This window comes from Benincasa hispida, unplaced genomic scaffold (genome assembly GCF_009727055.1).
Source record: "Benincasa hispida cultivar B227 unplaced genomic scaffold, ASM972705v1 Contig952, whole genome shotgun sequence".
NCBI lineage: Eukaryota > Viridiplantae > Streptophyta > Magnoliopsida > Cucurbitales > Cucurbitaceae > Benincasa > Benincasa hispida.
In genome coordinates, this window is record NW_024065284.1 from 17,924 (window position 1) to 33,111 (window position 15,188).

The window sequence follows — 15,188 nt, forward strand, 5'->3', positions numbered from 1 at the left end:
TCAACATATCATCCAGCCTTGAGTCTAGTATTTTATCTAGATTCAGCCCACAAGAAGACCATTCAAAGCAAAACAAGAATGAATCACAGACAGTGCAAAATGAATTTAGGGTGAACTAACATTGTGGTTTGTCAAAGCCACAAGAGCTAAGACATAGGCCTAAGTGCAAATATCTCATAAAACCTGAGAAATTCAGCAATAATACTTCTTCCTTTGATCCTATGATCCTATCTTATCAATCACTACACAGACAAAAAGTTTAAGCCGTTGAGATAAAGTAAAATCTAATCATTGAATACACTCTCAACACGAAGAACCAAAACAAACACTTGCTGATGTTCTTGTCTCGATTGATATCAACAAAAATTTGAAAATCTATATACAACTAAAGTCAGATACAGCTTTAATACGTAAACTCTAAAAGGATCCTTTTTTTTTTTTTTTTCCAACTTAAGTCAACCTGGAAAGATTATAAACATCAAACAGCTAATTCAACAAGGGATCAGAAGCAACAGGCTACCGCAAAAAAAACATAGAGACAGATTTGATACAAAAGGGTAACCTGGAAATATCGTCCATTAATTTCTGATCAACTTAATGTGGCTAACACTTCGCAGCGGAGGTGGATTCATCATGGTAGCAGGATTCGGGGTAGCCATTCGTCCGCCTTCTTCGATGACACGAAACATGGTAACTTTGAGCACAATTTCTCTCATCCTAAGAAGCTCAAACACACAAACATCACCCTCCCCTAAATTATTTTCCAGGCAAAACTCATACCATCCCTGACTTAACTTCGCTCTACCAACTTTATAAAGACATCGGACTGGCCACTGTCTCCCATCAGGTGTCTGAAGTTTGATGAATCCTGAAACCCCGCTTAGATTCTTTTCAGCAAAGCAAGATGGCAAATACTGTAAAAGAGTGGTCAAACTACCAATGTTAGTGCTCACATTTTTCAATTTAAGAGCTTCCATATTATATATTTCAAGAACCTCAGTATCTTACCATTATGCAACCTCTGTATAGATAAGATGGTCGCAAGACAACTCTGCAGAAAGGATTACCAGGCTCAAAAGCTTTTGCAGCGTTAATAGCTCTTTCTCTTTCTTCTGCTGTCACAGTTCTCTTTCTAGCAGAAGCACTTTCATAAAATCTAAAGCGAATGTCTCCTAAATCTTCACTATTGTGAGCAGATGGATGGTGCTCACCTGCAGATCGAAAGATACTGGGTAAGATATTCAAACATTTACATTGCAAAATGTGAAGCAATTTGACAGAAGCTTACTAGACTCAATTTTCCGCTTTTTGCCTCCACTCTTTTTAACTCTGTGTGCTGCATCATCACCCAAATTCTGGAATCTCACCTCGTCTGCAGATTTTTTAACCTCCACAGCACTAAACTGAACCCCAATATCTCGAGTAGATAAATACTCGGCTTGCAATGTACTTGCAGATTTTGATTGGTGCAGATTCCATTCATCACCAAATAGTTTATTTCGCAAAGAACCGGAATTCATGGACTGAGTGGAAGGAATGGCTTCAGGAATGTCATAATCCTCCATTTCTTCAAAGATTCGGTTTTGAATGCTGTAATTATTCCTTTGATTACTACCAAGAGCAGCCGATTGGTAGTTTATTTCAGATGTATTAAGATTAAAGATAAAAACACAGAATGCTGAGTTTCCCTCATATCTGAATACTAATAAATACCCAACCCGTATGGAGTAATGCTCAAGAAATCCTTGCCATCCATCTTCAAACCAAAATTTATTATCGGATTTCCTCAAACCCACACGCCAAACATGCCCATCAGGAACAGTAAGGGTTGCAACTGCTGAAAGCTCATCCCTGATCATCCTGACAAAAGTTTCTGGAATTCTCTGCCAAAATATTGAGCAGGGAAGGGGTCATGCAAATGAATGATAATATAGAAACTTAACTCCATTCCAACAAATAGGACATATCTGACAAGATGACTGCAGATGTATGACCATTCAACAAATCAAATCAAATGGAAATGTTCCTTATTGAAAAGGGAAGGTATTAGAACTCTTGAATTATGATTAAAGAAACAAAGCAATTCTATAAAGCGGTTGTAGCCAACGACAAATATTATTCATATGGGACAGAAAAAGTGCATAACATGATTAAACATGGGCTACATAAAACCAGACCCTTTTTCAGATGAAAACAACTTTCATCGTGACATATGTAAGAAATTAAGAATAAAAAACAATACCAATAGAGAGAGAGAAGGAAAGCCCAAACCAAGAAAACCAGGCAAAAATAAATCATAGCACAAACGGCATGATAAGAAACAAAACAACCAATCACGAAGCAGTAAGCTAACATGAAGTGCAGCAAGAATAACAAAAGCTAACACAACGAACGGTGAGAATAACAATACAACAGAAGGAATATAATGTTCGTTCGCTTTTGTCAAGATCCAACTGCTAAACTAGACTGATTCAACACTAAGAAACGATGGAAAGATCTCAAAGTACTTGCCACCAAGTTCTTAAGTTAAAAATTTCATGCTGTGAAGAATAAAGACATAAATCATTTATCTCCGCAATTAACAGTTGACAAGATATTTCAGAAGAGTAGTTGTAAATGAAAACAAAATTCTATCTGATTTATTATCTAAATGATATCTCACAGCTTAGCATGAAATAATAGTCATTATACTTCGAACGTTCTTCTCAGAGAACCAAGCATTTCAGTTGAAAATCGTAAAAAGATGAAACGAATCCATGAAAGAGGGCTCAAAATCTTTTGTTTATGTGACTATAGTATATGATATAACTATATTGTGTACATCAAATTAGAACAAACCTAAAAATGCTATCCCTAGAAGCTGAGAAGCGAGAACTTGAAGAGCAGGGCTCTAAAACTGAGAATGTTCAGTTAAAACGGGCCCTCAGAAAACTGGGATTTTACTACCAAGTGATTTCCAGCTGAAGGAAACATAACCTGCCTATCATGCAACTGAGAAGGAAACCCTTTTGAAAGCATAACCAATGCATCCCCTTAGATTACCGAAACTAACACGAAAAACCATTTCCAGCCCAGGAGATAACTTCATCTATTTCATGTTCATCTACTAATAAAAAGATACTTTAGAAACATGATTAACAGGCTTAAATAATGAAAGCTTTCAGCTCCAAATTCAATAATAATAGTCGTATATCTCTGTAGCAGACTGATAGACAAGGAAATGAAAACTTGGGAGTCTGACCTAGTACGACTAAAAAACTTCTTCGATTGATCAAAACTAATAAACAGAGAAGTAAGTAAAATCATCAAGAAAATCGAGTATATCCCGACAACTTTTTCCTTCTTCCCTGATTAAACACAACATAGAACTCAGGGTTTTAGCTTGAATCCATCAGAAAATTCGTTGTTAGAGCAAAAAAAACTCAGCAGGAGATACAGAAGGAGCAATAGTAGATGGACTATAAAAGAAAGAGAAAGAAGAAACGAAGTTGAGGCTGATTTTTCACGATAAACAAACAAAGGAAGCAAAACCCAGAAAAAATCAAACAGAAAAAGGATCAAGAGAGTACCAATTTCCTGGCTTGGATAGTTGAAGAAAGAACAAGCTTGTGAAAATGAGGGCGCGGCATTTTCCTTTTGAAACCGCCCGTTCGGAAAGCTGGAAAATCAGTCATTCAGCATAACGATTCAAAAACCCTTGTTCTGTTTTTTTTGTTTTTGTTCGAATCTACAAAACAATCGGCCGACCGTCGCCGGATTTTTCTCCCTTAATCTCCGCCGTATGAGGCTCTGTTGTATGAGCTTTCAGATCTACTTGCTGCCCTTCTTCCACTGATTCTTCTTCTTGCAGTCAAATTCCGTTTCTTCGAATTAATAATTAAAATTAAAATTAAAAACAAAAGTGAAAAAGAAAAAAAAAAAAAAAATTAAAAGGGAAAAGGGAGAAGAAAACTCAACTTGACCTAAAAGTTGAACCAGCCGATGGAAGGGGCTGGCCCATGGTGACTCATCGTAACTCGTCGCGATTTGACTCGGATTTTTTAACTCGGTTTAACTCGAACGATCCACTCAGTCATTAATTTTTTATTAACTATTATTGGAAACATTCCAAATTTTGCTCCAACTCTTGCAAGAGTTGGTATCTTTCCTGTCGTAGCCCTTTATTTTAATTCTTATTTTAAATTAAATTATAAGTTAATTAATAAATTAGTTCAAAAAAATTTTAGATCGGTGGCTTATTGATCTCTAAACTTATAAAATTACAAATTTAATTAATGAGCTTTTAAGGGTGTGTTTGGCGTTGCTTTTGGGAAGGATGGAAGCAATTATGAGAATAAATTAAGCGTTTTTTGTATTTGGTGAAACAAATTGAGATTAAATCACTTTTTAAAAACGCTCATTTCACACTTTGGACAAGTAACGTAATGAACCGTACCTGTATCTCTAGGCGCTATGATGTCTTATTATGTGGATCACGTCTTCCTTTTCGGGTTCCAAACCCCCCCTTCTCTAATAGGGGAAAGTACAAACCCACGCCTAGGGATATACAAGCACCATTTTTCAGATGGATCATTATTCGATAGTTATTGTAGCCAGGATAAGTAGGACTTCCGTATAACACCCTAGTTTGTTAATACATTTTTGTTTGTGAGTCGGTCCACTACGATCAAGACCCATACTCCTGGCATGGCTGCGAAAAAATCTATGGCGACACTCTCCCATGGTCACTGTGGTACAGGCTACGACTCCAAGAGCCTTAGGAGTCTGTCCCGCTCGACCTTGTACTATTGACACACAAGGCACATCTTCACATACTCAGCAACGTCGTCTGACATAACCGCTCTTGGGGCCATTCCATCAAATCTTTGAGAAGGTCGTATTTGATGGTCGGCGTGGCGATAGGGTTCGCTTCTACGACTGCCTCCCCAGCTATTGCGTTCTAAAATTAATATTCTACCATTTTTAGATTTTCCTAAAATCAGATATAGTTTTTAATTAATATTTATTATTTAATTTTATCTTAAAAATTAAGCTTTATTTTATATATCTATCTCTCACCTAATCAAATTTATCTTTTATTTTTTATAGTTTGAATGCATTAGCTTTATATATATATATATATATATTTCCTTTCATATTTAAAAATTAATCTAGCGAAAACAAAATATACCATACTAAACAATTTTTTAAAATTATAAATTATAAAAAAAAAATTAACAATAGGTATATTTGTGTTATTATTTTTTATAAATACTTTAGTACTTGTTTACCAAACCCTATCACTTATTTTTTTCAAATTTCAAGCTGAAATTTACCAAATACTAATTTACTTTATTTTACAGTTGATTTTCTAGAAGTATAGTTGACAACAATTATTTTAAAAACTAATCTCTTAAAATTTGATTCATTAGACACGAAATTGAAAATTTAGAATTCAATTAAAGGTATGTATGGGAGTGACTTTGAAATGGTTAAAACCAATTTTGTTACTTTTAAAATCACTTTAAAACATGTTATTGTTTATTTAAAACGAATTTTGATGATATGAAAATTACATTTAAAAGTGAAATTACACATAAAATAATTTTAAGTAATTAAAGGTGTGTTTCAGATTGATTTTGAATTTGACAAAAGTGATATTAATAATTTCAAAATCTCACTCACAAACATGCACCAAACATAAAAATCAATTTTATATTTAATAAGTGAATTAATTTTTAAATTTTTTAAATTTTAAATTTGTTAAAGACGTATTAGATACAAGATTGAAAAGTGAGAACCTATTAGACATAATACAACATTGAAACTTTCAACACCTATTAAATATTTTTTAAAATTTAGATACCAAATAGACAAACAGAAAAAGTTCATATATTAAACTTGTAGTTTAATTTAAATTTAGGAACTCATTTGTTTTTATGTATTATTGTTATGTCTTGTTTCTTATTTTTAATTAAATTTATGCCTTGTCTCTTATAACTATATTTTGTTGTTTTTTCTCTTTTTATTGAAAAAAAAAAGACATAAACGTGTTTGGTTAGCATTTTTCATTTCTTAGTTCTCTAAAATTTAAAATGTAAACATTTTACCTAAAAGTAAATATAGAAATATTTGATGTTATATTTATTCTTTTAGATATCTATTACATATTTTAGAAATAAAAAAATGATAATCTAATACTTTTATAGTGTTTTGGAAAAAACGAAAAAGAGATAAGAAATCAAATGCTTGATTTTATACAACTCCAACCATTGTGTTGCTAATTTTCTGTTTTTAATTTTTATAAAATTCATATTTGATAACCAATTCTCTTTCTTCAATTTTGAAAAAAAAAAACACAAATAGAATGTGTTCGATAATAGTTTTGGGTTTCTTACTATTTATTATATTACTAATATGTTTTCCTCTTCATACTCTAATCTCTCGAAGCAATCCATAGAAATGATCACAAATACAAGAAATCTCACAAATTTCACCTCGTCTCAATCTATGCGGTCAATCCCTCTCGTTTTTCGATTCTCCACTCTCATTTCTCTAGAACCAGCACCATCGCCTCTATAATATGCAATGCCCTAGACTGGGCTATGACGAAAATCTTTTTTGTAGTTTATTTTTTTAAGTCGAATTTGAAAACGTTTTTTAAATTTATAGATAAGAAATAGGATTGTTTATTAGACATGTATATTTTAAAAAATTTGAAAAACAACTATAGAAAATGAGAACATTATCAAATAAGATCATGTTTTCCACTATTACGTATAAAATTGTTTTTGAAAATTGAAGAATAAGAAGTATGAAGTATGATTAGTTAACAAACCTTTTAAAAAAAGTGAAAACAATATTAACAACTCTATTAAAATGCCTTGGATATTTCTTTCTAATTCTTGTATTTATTTAATGTTTTGTTTTTCCTTTTAAGAATATTACTTTAAGGTTTTGTTTTTTAATGCAAATTTTATAAATTTTGTATTTATTTTGCAGCTTTATATCTAACTTTGTATATGTAGATTCAAATATTGTTTAGTTAATTTCAAAAAGGAAAATATATAGTTTACTTTAGTCTAATGAATAAATACACGCATAAAGTTTTTTCTCAAGATTTTATTGAAAACTTGATAATTATGACTAGATTTAATTTTTATTTAAATATTATTTTTGGTTTTGGAATTTTTTTATACTTTGAAAATGTTCATTTTGATCTCTATATTTTTAACTTTGATTCATTTTGATCCATGTACTTTAAATATTTATTTCATTCTTTACCATGAATGGTCATTTTTTGAAAGCTTAAATACTAAAATGAATTGAAATTAAAAGTATAAAGACCAAAATGAATATTTTGGAAGTACAGAAATCAAAATAAACCAAAATTAAAAATACAAGGACTAAAATAAACTTTAAAAATATAGAGACCAAAATAAATCAAAATCAAAAGTACAAGGACCAAAACAATATTAAAAAATTTGAATTTATATGCAACTTCAAAGTTGGAAAAATTGTAGCAATATCCAAAGTTGTTTTTATTATTTACTTTTATTTTAATTGAGAGAGAGTTCAAGTATGAAACCTTCATAAAATATTATAAATATGTCTAGAGAGAGAAACTCATAGTCTTATGCTAATAATTCTAACCTCTTTGAATTGCAAATCGATCTCTAGACTTTCTACAATTTCTGATTCTCAATTAGCATGCTAGTGGCTAGTTGGTCTCTTCTTCCTCTTTCTCCTCCTCCTTCTTCGTCGACTTTCACTGATGTTGGTGATGTGAGTTTAGATGCTCTATCGTTCATCATTCTCATGATTTTACCACAATGGCTATAAATACACGTCTATGCTATCTTTGTTGAAGTTCTTTTTTTCCTTTATAGAGTTCACAACTTCTTGATTCATAGTTCGTTGCGTGACTTTCTGGATTTAAACTTTAAGAGATGTAGCAAACTAAGACAGTCTGGATGCTAGCCAAGAGTGGAGCAATACTAATGAGATTCAACATTTTATTAATTCTTCTACGTGATTTGATACATCGTGGTTTAACCTATAGCTTCTTTCATGTCATTCACAATTGTAACTCAACTGTTTATGAGTTGACGTCTCATGCTCGTAGACATCGACTCCCAACAATTTTGGTTTGAAAATCAAACATTATTAGTTCTTCTATCATGTCTAATTATCATGATCAATGACTTTATTTGTTCTTCTATTTCGTTATTGTTTACTAAAAAAAGAAAGAAAGAAATCAAAGATTTCAAAATTGATTTTTAATTTTATAGCTCGCACCAAAATGTAGATGCAACTTTTAGATAGGATTTTGTTCAACCTTAATAGTTTAATTATTGGAATTATTATATTTGGATTTTTTCTAATATCATCCAATTTTTTTAGAATTAAAATTTATGAACCATTTCAAAAACATTTTTTACTTTTTACTTTTTGGAAAATAAAATCATTAAATAGCAATTAAATCCATGATAGTAAGTTTTCATTATATTTTAAATTAAGACTTTTAACATCAATAATCAAGGTATGTAATGATAAAAAAGCTAATGTGACCTTTTTTGTGTGTAATGACAAAGCTATTGTGAGTTAACTACATGAAAAATGAAATCTCTGCATAAAAAAAAAAAAAAAAAATATCATTTTTACTGAAAGGACATATCAAGTCTAGTCTTTATTTTGCCATTTATCTAAATATAGTCAGTGACTCAATACATGAGATAAAATTAGTAAATTTATTCTCTAAAAAAAACAAAACAAAACAGAAAGTGAAACAGCAAAAACTAGAACAAAATTGCTAAATTTTATATATATTAATTTATTTAGTTAAAAAAGTTAAAATGGCGGATGATTAAAATGATATTTTGAAAGTCAAAGGTGAGTCTCGTGTGTACAAATGTAACCTAAATAAGATCTCAAATTGACATTTTAATACAGTAATTTATGGTTTTATACTAATTGAATTCTACTCTAAATCACATACGTGCTATTGCTTTTAATATTATCTTACGATACTTGTTTTTTTAGAATATGAGATAGAGGTATTCAAAAAATCCGATGATTCGAAAATTAGATCAATCCAACCTACTCAGTATGGTTTGGGTTTAGTTGAATTCAGACAAATAAAAATTTTATGAATCGGGTTTGTTTATGGGTTCACCTGAATTAACTCAAATCAAGCCGAATTTATTATTAATTTCAAAAGTATGTTGTTTTTATTTATGACACAATTTTTTTAACATATATTTATTTATACTTCATTTTTTTTTGCATGATTTTTTTATCTCCACCAACTCCTAAAAACAATTTTTTTAGCATGTTAGAAAGGAAATTTTGATAATATATATTGAAATTGAGCTATTAATCTTAATTAAATATATGAACATAATTAAATAAAAATTTTACATATTAACATTTTACTTATTTTTAGAATAGAAATTTAAATAAATGACCCAACTAACTCAAACCAATCCAACCCAAATGTTTTCATGGTGGAGTTGGATTGGATTTATTATTTAATTTAGTTTATTTTGGTTGAAGAAGTTTACGATTCAAATAATTGAGTTAGGTCTAAAAAATGCTTCAATCCAACCCAACCCACAAACACTCGAGATTATAGGAGGGTGGATTTAAAATTTTGACCTATAGAAAAGATTGTTGATTAGGATTGTATCAACACAAGGATCATCTAAGCACTCAAATTCACTAATTTTGGTATAATATAAAGCATGCTTCAGCAGAAAATGGGTTTCAAGACATACCTCTTGTAGAACTTCTTCAAAACTCCTTCTCCAGCTGCAACTTATTGTAGACCACCTCAAGATCTTCCCCACTTTTCTCTCGATGCTTTAGATTGAGTTGTGGGACTCAAAACAAGCTTGAATAAAGGGATGAAGGAGAAAAACTCACTGCAACAACCTTGTTGAAGAACCATTCTTCAAACCAGTTTTTCTCTAAAAAACTCTATGGATTGCATGCCCGATTTTCACTCCAATCTCTTCATTATATTGCAGATCAACATGCAAAGAGAAGAGCGGCATAAGTTGCAGCTCATGCTTGGAGAAGACAAGGCAAAATGTTGCTTCATGTGTGAGCTACTTCAAATATGGATAATGGAAAAATCCATTTTTCCATTTTGTCTTTTAGTTTTCCAATTTTTCAATTTTATCTAAAAATCAAAATTTGATTTTAAAAATGAAAAATTAATTAATTTCATAAATTAATTATTAAATAAAACTTAATTAATTTAATATCAAATATTAAATTAATTTTAACATATATCCATCTTTATATTTAAATCATATTTAAATATATAAATTCTCCTATTTCGTTTAATTCTAAAATTAAACATAAATATATCTCATATAATTACTAATTCCCTTAATTCTAATTTGAACGTTTCAAATTAACTTATCAGCTAGTCTGTTACGAGCTAGTAGGGGTATCTCGCGGACCTACAGATCATGGGCTCCAACGATCCAAGATTAATTGGCTGAACTCATTAGACCAGATTAATCTCCATTCATTAACTAATGGGTCATTCCACTAAAGCCTATAATTGCACTCCTCTCAATGTAGATATATTATGTCCACATGATTTAACCATAATCAGTAAGTCCACCCTTCACAGGTTGTTCGTAATAACGGCTGGGTCAAATATCTATTTTACCCCCAAAATTATGTCTTATTCCTCAAGTCCCTGATCCTCTAATGAACAATTGGTTTGTGATCCAATCACCAAACCAAACTCTCTTAGGCCAATGAGAGGGTGGGGCCCCTTGTTCAAGACCTGGATTCAGTACTTGAGAGAACAACCTTTCTCCTATCCCTAAATCGGGTAGGCGTGAACTTCGTCTTGCACCCTATGTCCCCAGCTATCTATCCGGTCTTACCCTTAAAATGGGAGTCTTATTGAGTCAGTGCTGTTGAGCCAACCCTCAACTATGCAAATCTAAGAGCAATCCCGAATGAACAGGAGTTCATAGTTAGCTTAGAATTAAGATCGAGTTACCTAGGTTATCTAGATGAAATAGTCAGTCTTAAACAGTAAACAACGTTATAAAGTAAGAGTGACTTATTTCTTGATCTTGATCTTATGCAAACTCATTACATAGGATGCCCCCACTCCTCATGTCATAACATGTACGAATTAGGATCACATCGTATGTAGCACTTTACAGCTCTTTGTAACAACTACAGAGTAGGTCACATCCAATGGTGTTACCAGAATAAGGTACCCAACCTCGTTCATGTACCATAGATCATTTTGACTATTTACTCGAACTTGATCCACTCTTATGTCTCCACTAGAGGTGGAAACGATTCGGTTCGGTTCGATTTGGTGGTCAAACCGAACCGAAACGAATTTTTTAAAATGTGAAATTGAACCGAACTGATTTAATGGTTCAAACAAAACCGAACCGAACCACATATTATATTCTTTTATTGATTTATTGATTAAAAAATCCATGTTATATTCTTTTTTAATTAAAAAGCGGTTCGGTTCGGTTTTAAATTCGATTTTACTCTTTTATATATTTATTATATATATATATATATATATATATATATATAATTATATTAGTTTAAAAAAAAAGGTTCGGTTCGGTTTCAAATTCGATTTTCAAAAGTGAAACCGAACCGAACCGAATTAATTCGGTTTCAAAATTTCTTCAAACCGAATCGAACCAAATTTTTCGGTTTCACTGAGTTTTCGATTCGGTTCGGTTCGGTTTGTAGAAACGGTTCAGTTTTTGCGGTTTGAATGACCACCCCTAGTCTCCACATAAAGTCAAGTACTCATACAATATTCATGGGTCTTAGTTTATTGGATTTAGACTTTCATACAATTTATGAGATCAATAAAAAGTATACTGAAAATAGAAAATGTTTATCATTTTACAAACTGCGAGTTTTTAGGACACAAAACCCACAAAACCCAACAATTGATGTATTAATTCAAGTTGGGTTAATGCACTCTATTTTAAAATCTAATCTATTATGTCTTCATAATTCTTTTGTTTTAATCTTAACCCTCAAAATTTCAAAAATATTTCTATCATATGCTAGTGTTTGCAAGTAGATGATTAGTTTCTCTTCTATCTATATATGATCAGACATCACTAGTACAAAAAACCACCGTTTTGAATTTTTGAGTACGTAATAATATGTAAATTTGATGAAAAAAGTCAAGAATAATGAGAAAAAAAAATGGAGGTTGGTAGAAATTTCTAGATTTTTTAATTACGTTTTTACTTGACACCTTATAAACGTCAAGTAATTTGTGGTTTATTTATTTTAGGGTTTCATATATTTAAAGAGATGTAAAGTTGAGGGAGGTGCCCCCAAACCCTTCACAACGTGTGAAAGAGCTTCCTCCTGCTTGTGCCTCTTCTCCTAGCTCTCAAACAACAAAATGCGTAGCTTGCTGCTTCTGCACAAAGTTTCATCGTTACCTCATTGCCTCGTCGATTCCTTCACGTAGTCACGCCATCGCCGCGTCCTTGTCGTTTTCGCTTGGTTCCTTCACACAGTCACATCGTTTCCTTTCATGTTGCTTGTTGGGATTGATGTCATACTTCGCTTAGAGTCTTGTAGTTTGTAATCTATACGCATTGTTATGAATAAAATAAAAGTTATTTTATCTGGCATTTACTCATATCCAATAAATAAAGCTCCATGATTATTGTATGTAAACTTAAGCATGTATATGAAATATACAAATGGATCATGCCTTAAGTGATAACCTAAATAGGTCTATAGTATAAAGATTAAGGAGGGATACTTGATCCTAGTGACACTACGGATACGACCCACTTTGTAGAGGTTTGCAAGTGTTGTGAACTACTTCAGATGGTAGATCCTGACCATTCATGTGGAGACATGCGAGTGGGAGTGTCCTATACAAAGAGTTTGTATAATACCAGACTACGAGATGATTCGTCTCTGTATATAATGCCGTTAATATTGGAGACTTACATCTCACCTAAATGACCAGAGGTGATATGATCTCAATCTTGAGTGTTTTAGGAACTTCTGCCTTTGAGGGGGAACCTTTGATTAGTATGGGTGAGAGTGACCAGATTGCCAACTCAACATGCCTACCTTTTTTGGACTTGTCTAATTTGGGAGCTGGGAACTCAGTTACACGGAATTCACTCCTTCCCGAAGCAGGGGTAAGTAGATAGATTACTCCCTTAAGGGTTGATTCCGAGTCTTGAATATAGTGGCCACAGCTTCTCTTTGGAAGAGAGGACTCAGTCATAGTAGGACTATGACTTATGTTCATTAGATTAGAGGGATCAGTGGTACTTAAGGAGTTAGATGTAACTACAGGGGCATAACGATTATTGGCCCAGCTGTACTTACGAGCGATCTGTGAAGGGTTATCGCACTGTTAATTGGTTGATATAGACACATAATATATCTGTAGTAAGGAGAGTTCGGTTGTCGATATTTAGTAAAGTGTCTAGCAGTTAACGGATGGTGGATTCCATGACTAAAAAGTTTAGTCAGTTATTCACGTACCGTTGGAGCTTCGAGCTACAAGTCCATAAGGTCCCCTTGGTAGCTCAATGGATTCAAGTTGAGAATCAGTTCTTGGTGTTGATTTGAAATGTTCAAATTAACAAGAGGTAATTCAATTATATATGATGATGATCAGGTGTGATGTATGAGATACATCAAGTGAAGGATTAATGTAAATGAGATTTATATTAAGAACCATGAAATAGAAAAAGAGCTATGGTTTATATGTTTTCATTAAAATGAAATATTAAAAACTATAGGTTATAAAATATATTATGGTAAGTTGGTTTATCATATATATTTATAATAATATTATTATGATAATAATTATCTCTTTTCCTCTAATAACTAATTGAGTGGGAGGTATTGGTAGTTTCATGGTAACCGTGAGATAAAAGGAAAAATATTTTCCTAAATTTAGTAGTTGTATAACTGAGAATTTCCATTCTTCGGCAAGTTACTCAGGGAAGGCTGTCAAGTGAATGAAGATTCACTAAAACAATAGTTGAAGAGAGACTATATGATCGTGGAGTGGATATACACGAAAGTTCACTCAACTGGCGGATAGCTAAACGATCGTGAACTTCTTCAAACGATTGGACATCATCTATACGATAGACCTTGTCATCTCCACTCTGCTCAATCTTTTACACGATTGTTCTTCTCCCGGTCTCGTCCTCTAACCAAGTCCACACAGAGCCCACACTTCTAGATTCTCACACCGATGAATCCCAAGGTAGCCATTGTGGTGGTGTCGTATTCACCTCGACATAGTTCGAGGTTTTTGGAGGTCGTTCGCTGTGTTCGTGGTCCTGGAGATCATTGTGTTCGTGGCCGCTGTGATCGTGCTGTGTTGCGATCGTGGTGTACGAACGTTCGTGTGTTGCAGTCTTGCTGATTGATCGAGCATTCGTGATCGAGGGTGTTTGAAGATGAGTCTTCAAAGGTATGTTTAATTCTACTCTTGATCTTATGTAAAGCATGTTATAATTTCATATGTTGCATGACCAGTAGTTTCCGTTTGTTGTTTGTAATTGTGTATGTTCAAATACGAATGAAATTTAAAACAATCATTCCGCTGCTCATGGAAATCCTCATGTCCGATTTCCTTCCCCGCTTCTTTAACGTCGATGTGTTTGAAATATTTCTTCACAACAGTGCTCCCATCCTTCATAGGTTCTTTCACGCCACACTGATTTCTCTTCTCTTTTGCTATTCTTCTTCAATTGCCCATCGAGGTATATCATTTTTCTTTAACCCTTTTTGTTTTTCTATACTCTCTAAACTAACCTAATTTTCTAATTAATTTTTTGGGATGAAGAAGGGGATAGAATCGTTGAGTTTGTTCGAGGAAGGGATCTGAGGCCAAGGGATAAGTTTTACTTGGCATTGGCGATTTGGGAACAAGTACGGTTTAATAGAATCTGTTTATAAATTGGTATATTTTAATGATTCATACATAGTATGTTTTACACTGTTTGCAGGCTGAAGCGAAGGCCTGGGTATGAGCCTCAACTCTCCCTGTCTTTTAATTTTCTTTAAGCAGTTCTTAATTTAGTATTTAGTTCAATACTTTCTCATTTCACACATTATTGTTGAACTTTTTGTCTTTGCGTTTGGATTTCTTATTTCTTGAGATATTGGTGATAGGTTTTGCAACCCCATAT

The 15,188-nt window shown here is 32.4% G+C and overlaps 1 protein-coding gene across 1 annotated transcript; it reads right to left on the bottom strand.

Annotated features, from left to right (window-relative positions):
* Positions 1 to 311: 311 nt before the first annotated feature.
* LOC120070124 (B3 domain-containing transcription factor VRN1-like) lies at positions 312 to 3,902 on the bottom strand. The gene is made up of 4 exons (XM_039021985.1): positions 3,570 to 3,902; positions 1,289 to 1,883; positions 1,009 to 1,211; positions 312 to 914 (listed from the first exon to the last, which is right to left on the bottom strand). The coding sequence occupies exons 1-4, from the start codon at positions 3,672 to 3,674 to the stop codon at positions 579 to 581; spliced, it is 1,239 nt and encodes a 412-aa protein (XP_038877913.1). The 5' UTR covers positions 3,675 to 3,902; the 3' UTR covers positions 312 to 578.
* Between the last annotated feature and the right edge of the window lie 11,286 nt (positions 3,903 to 15,188).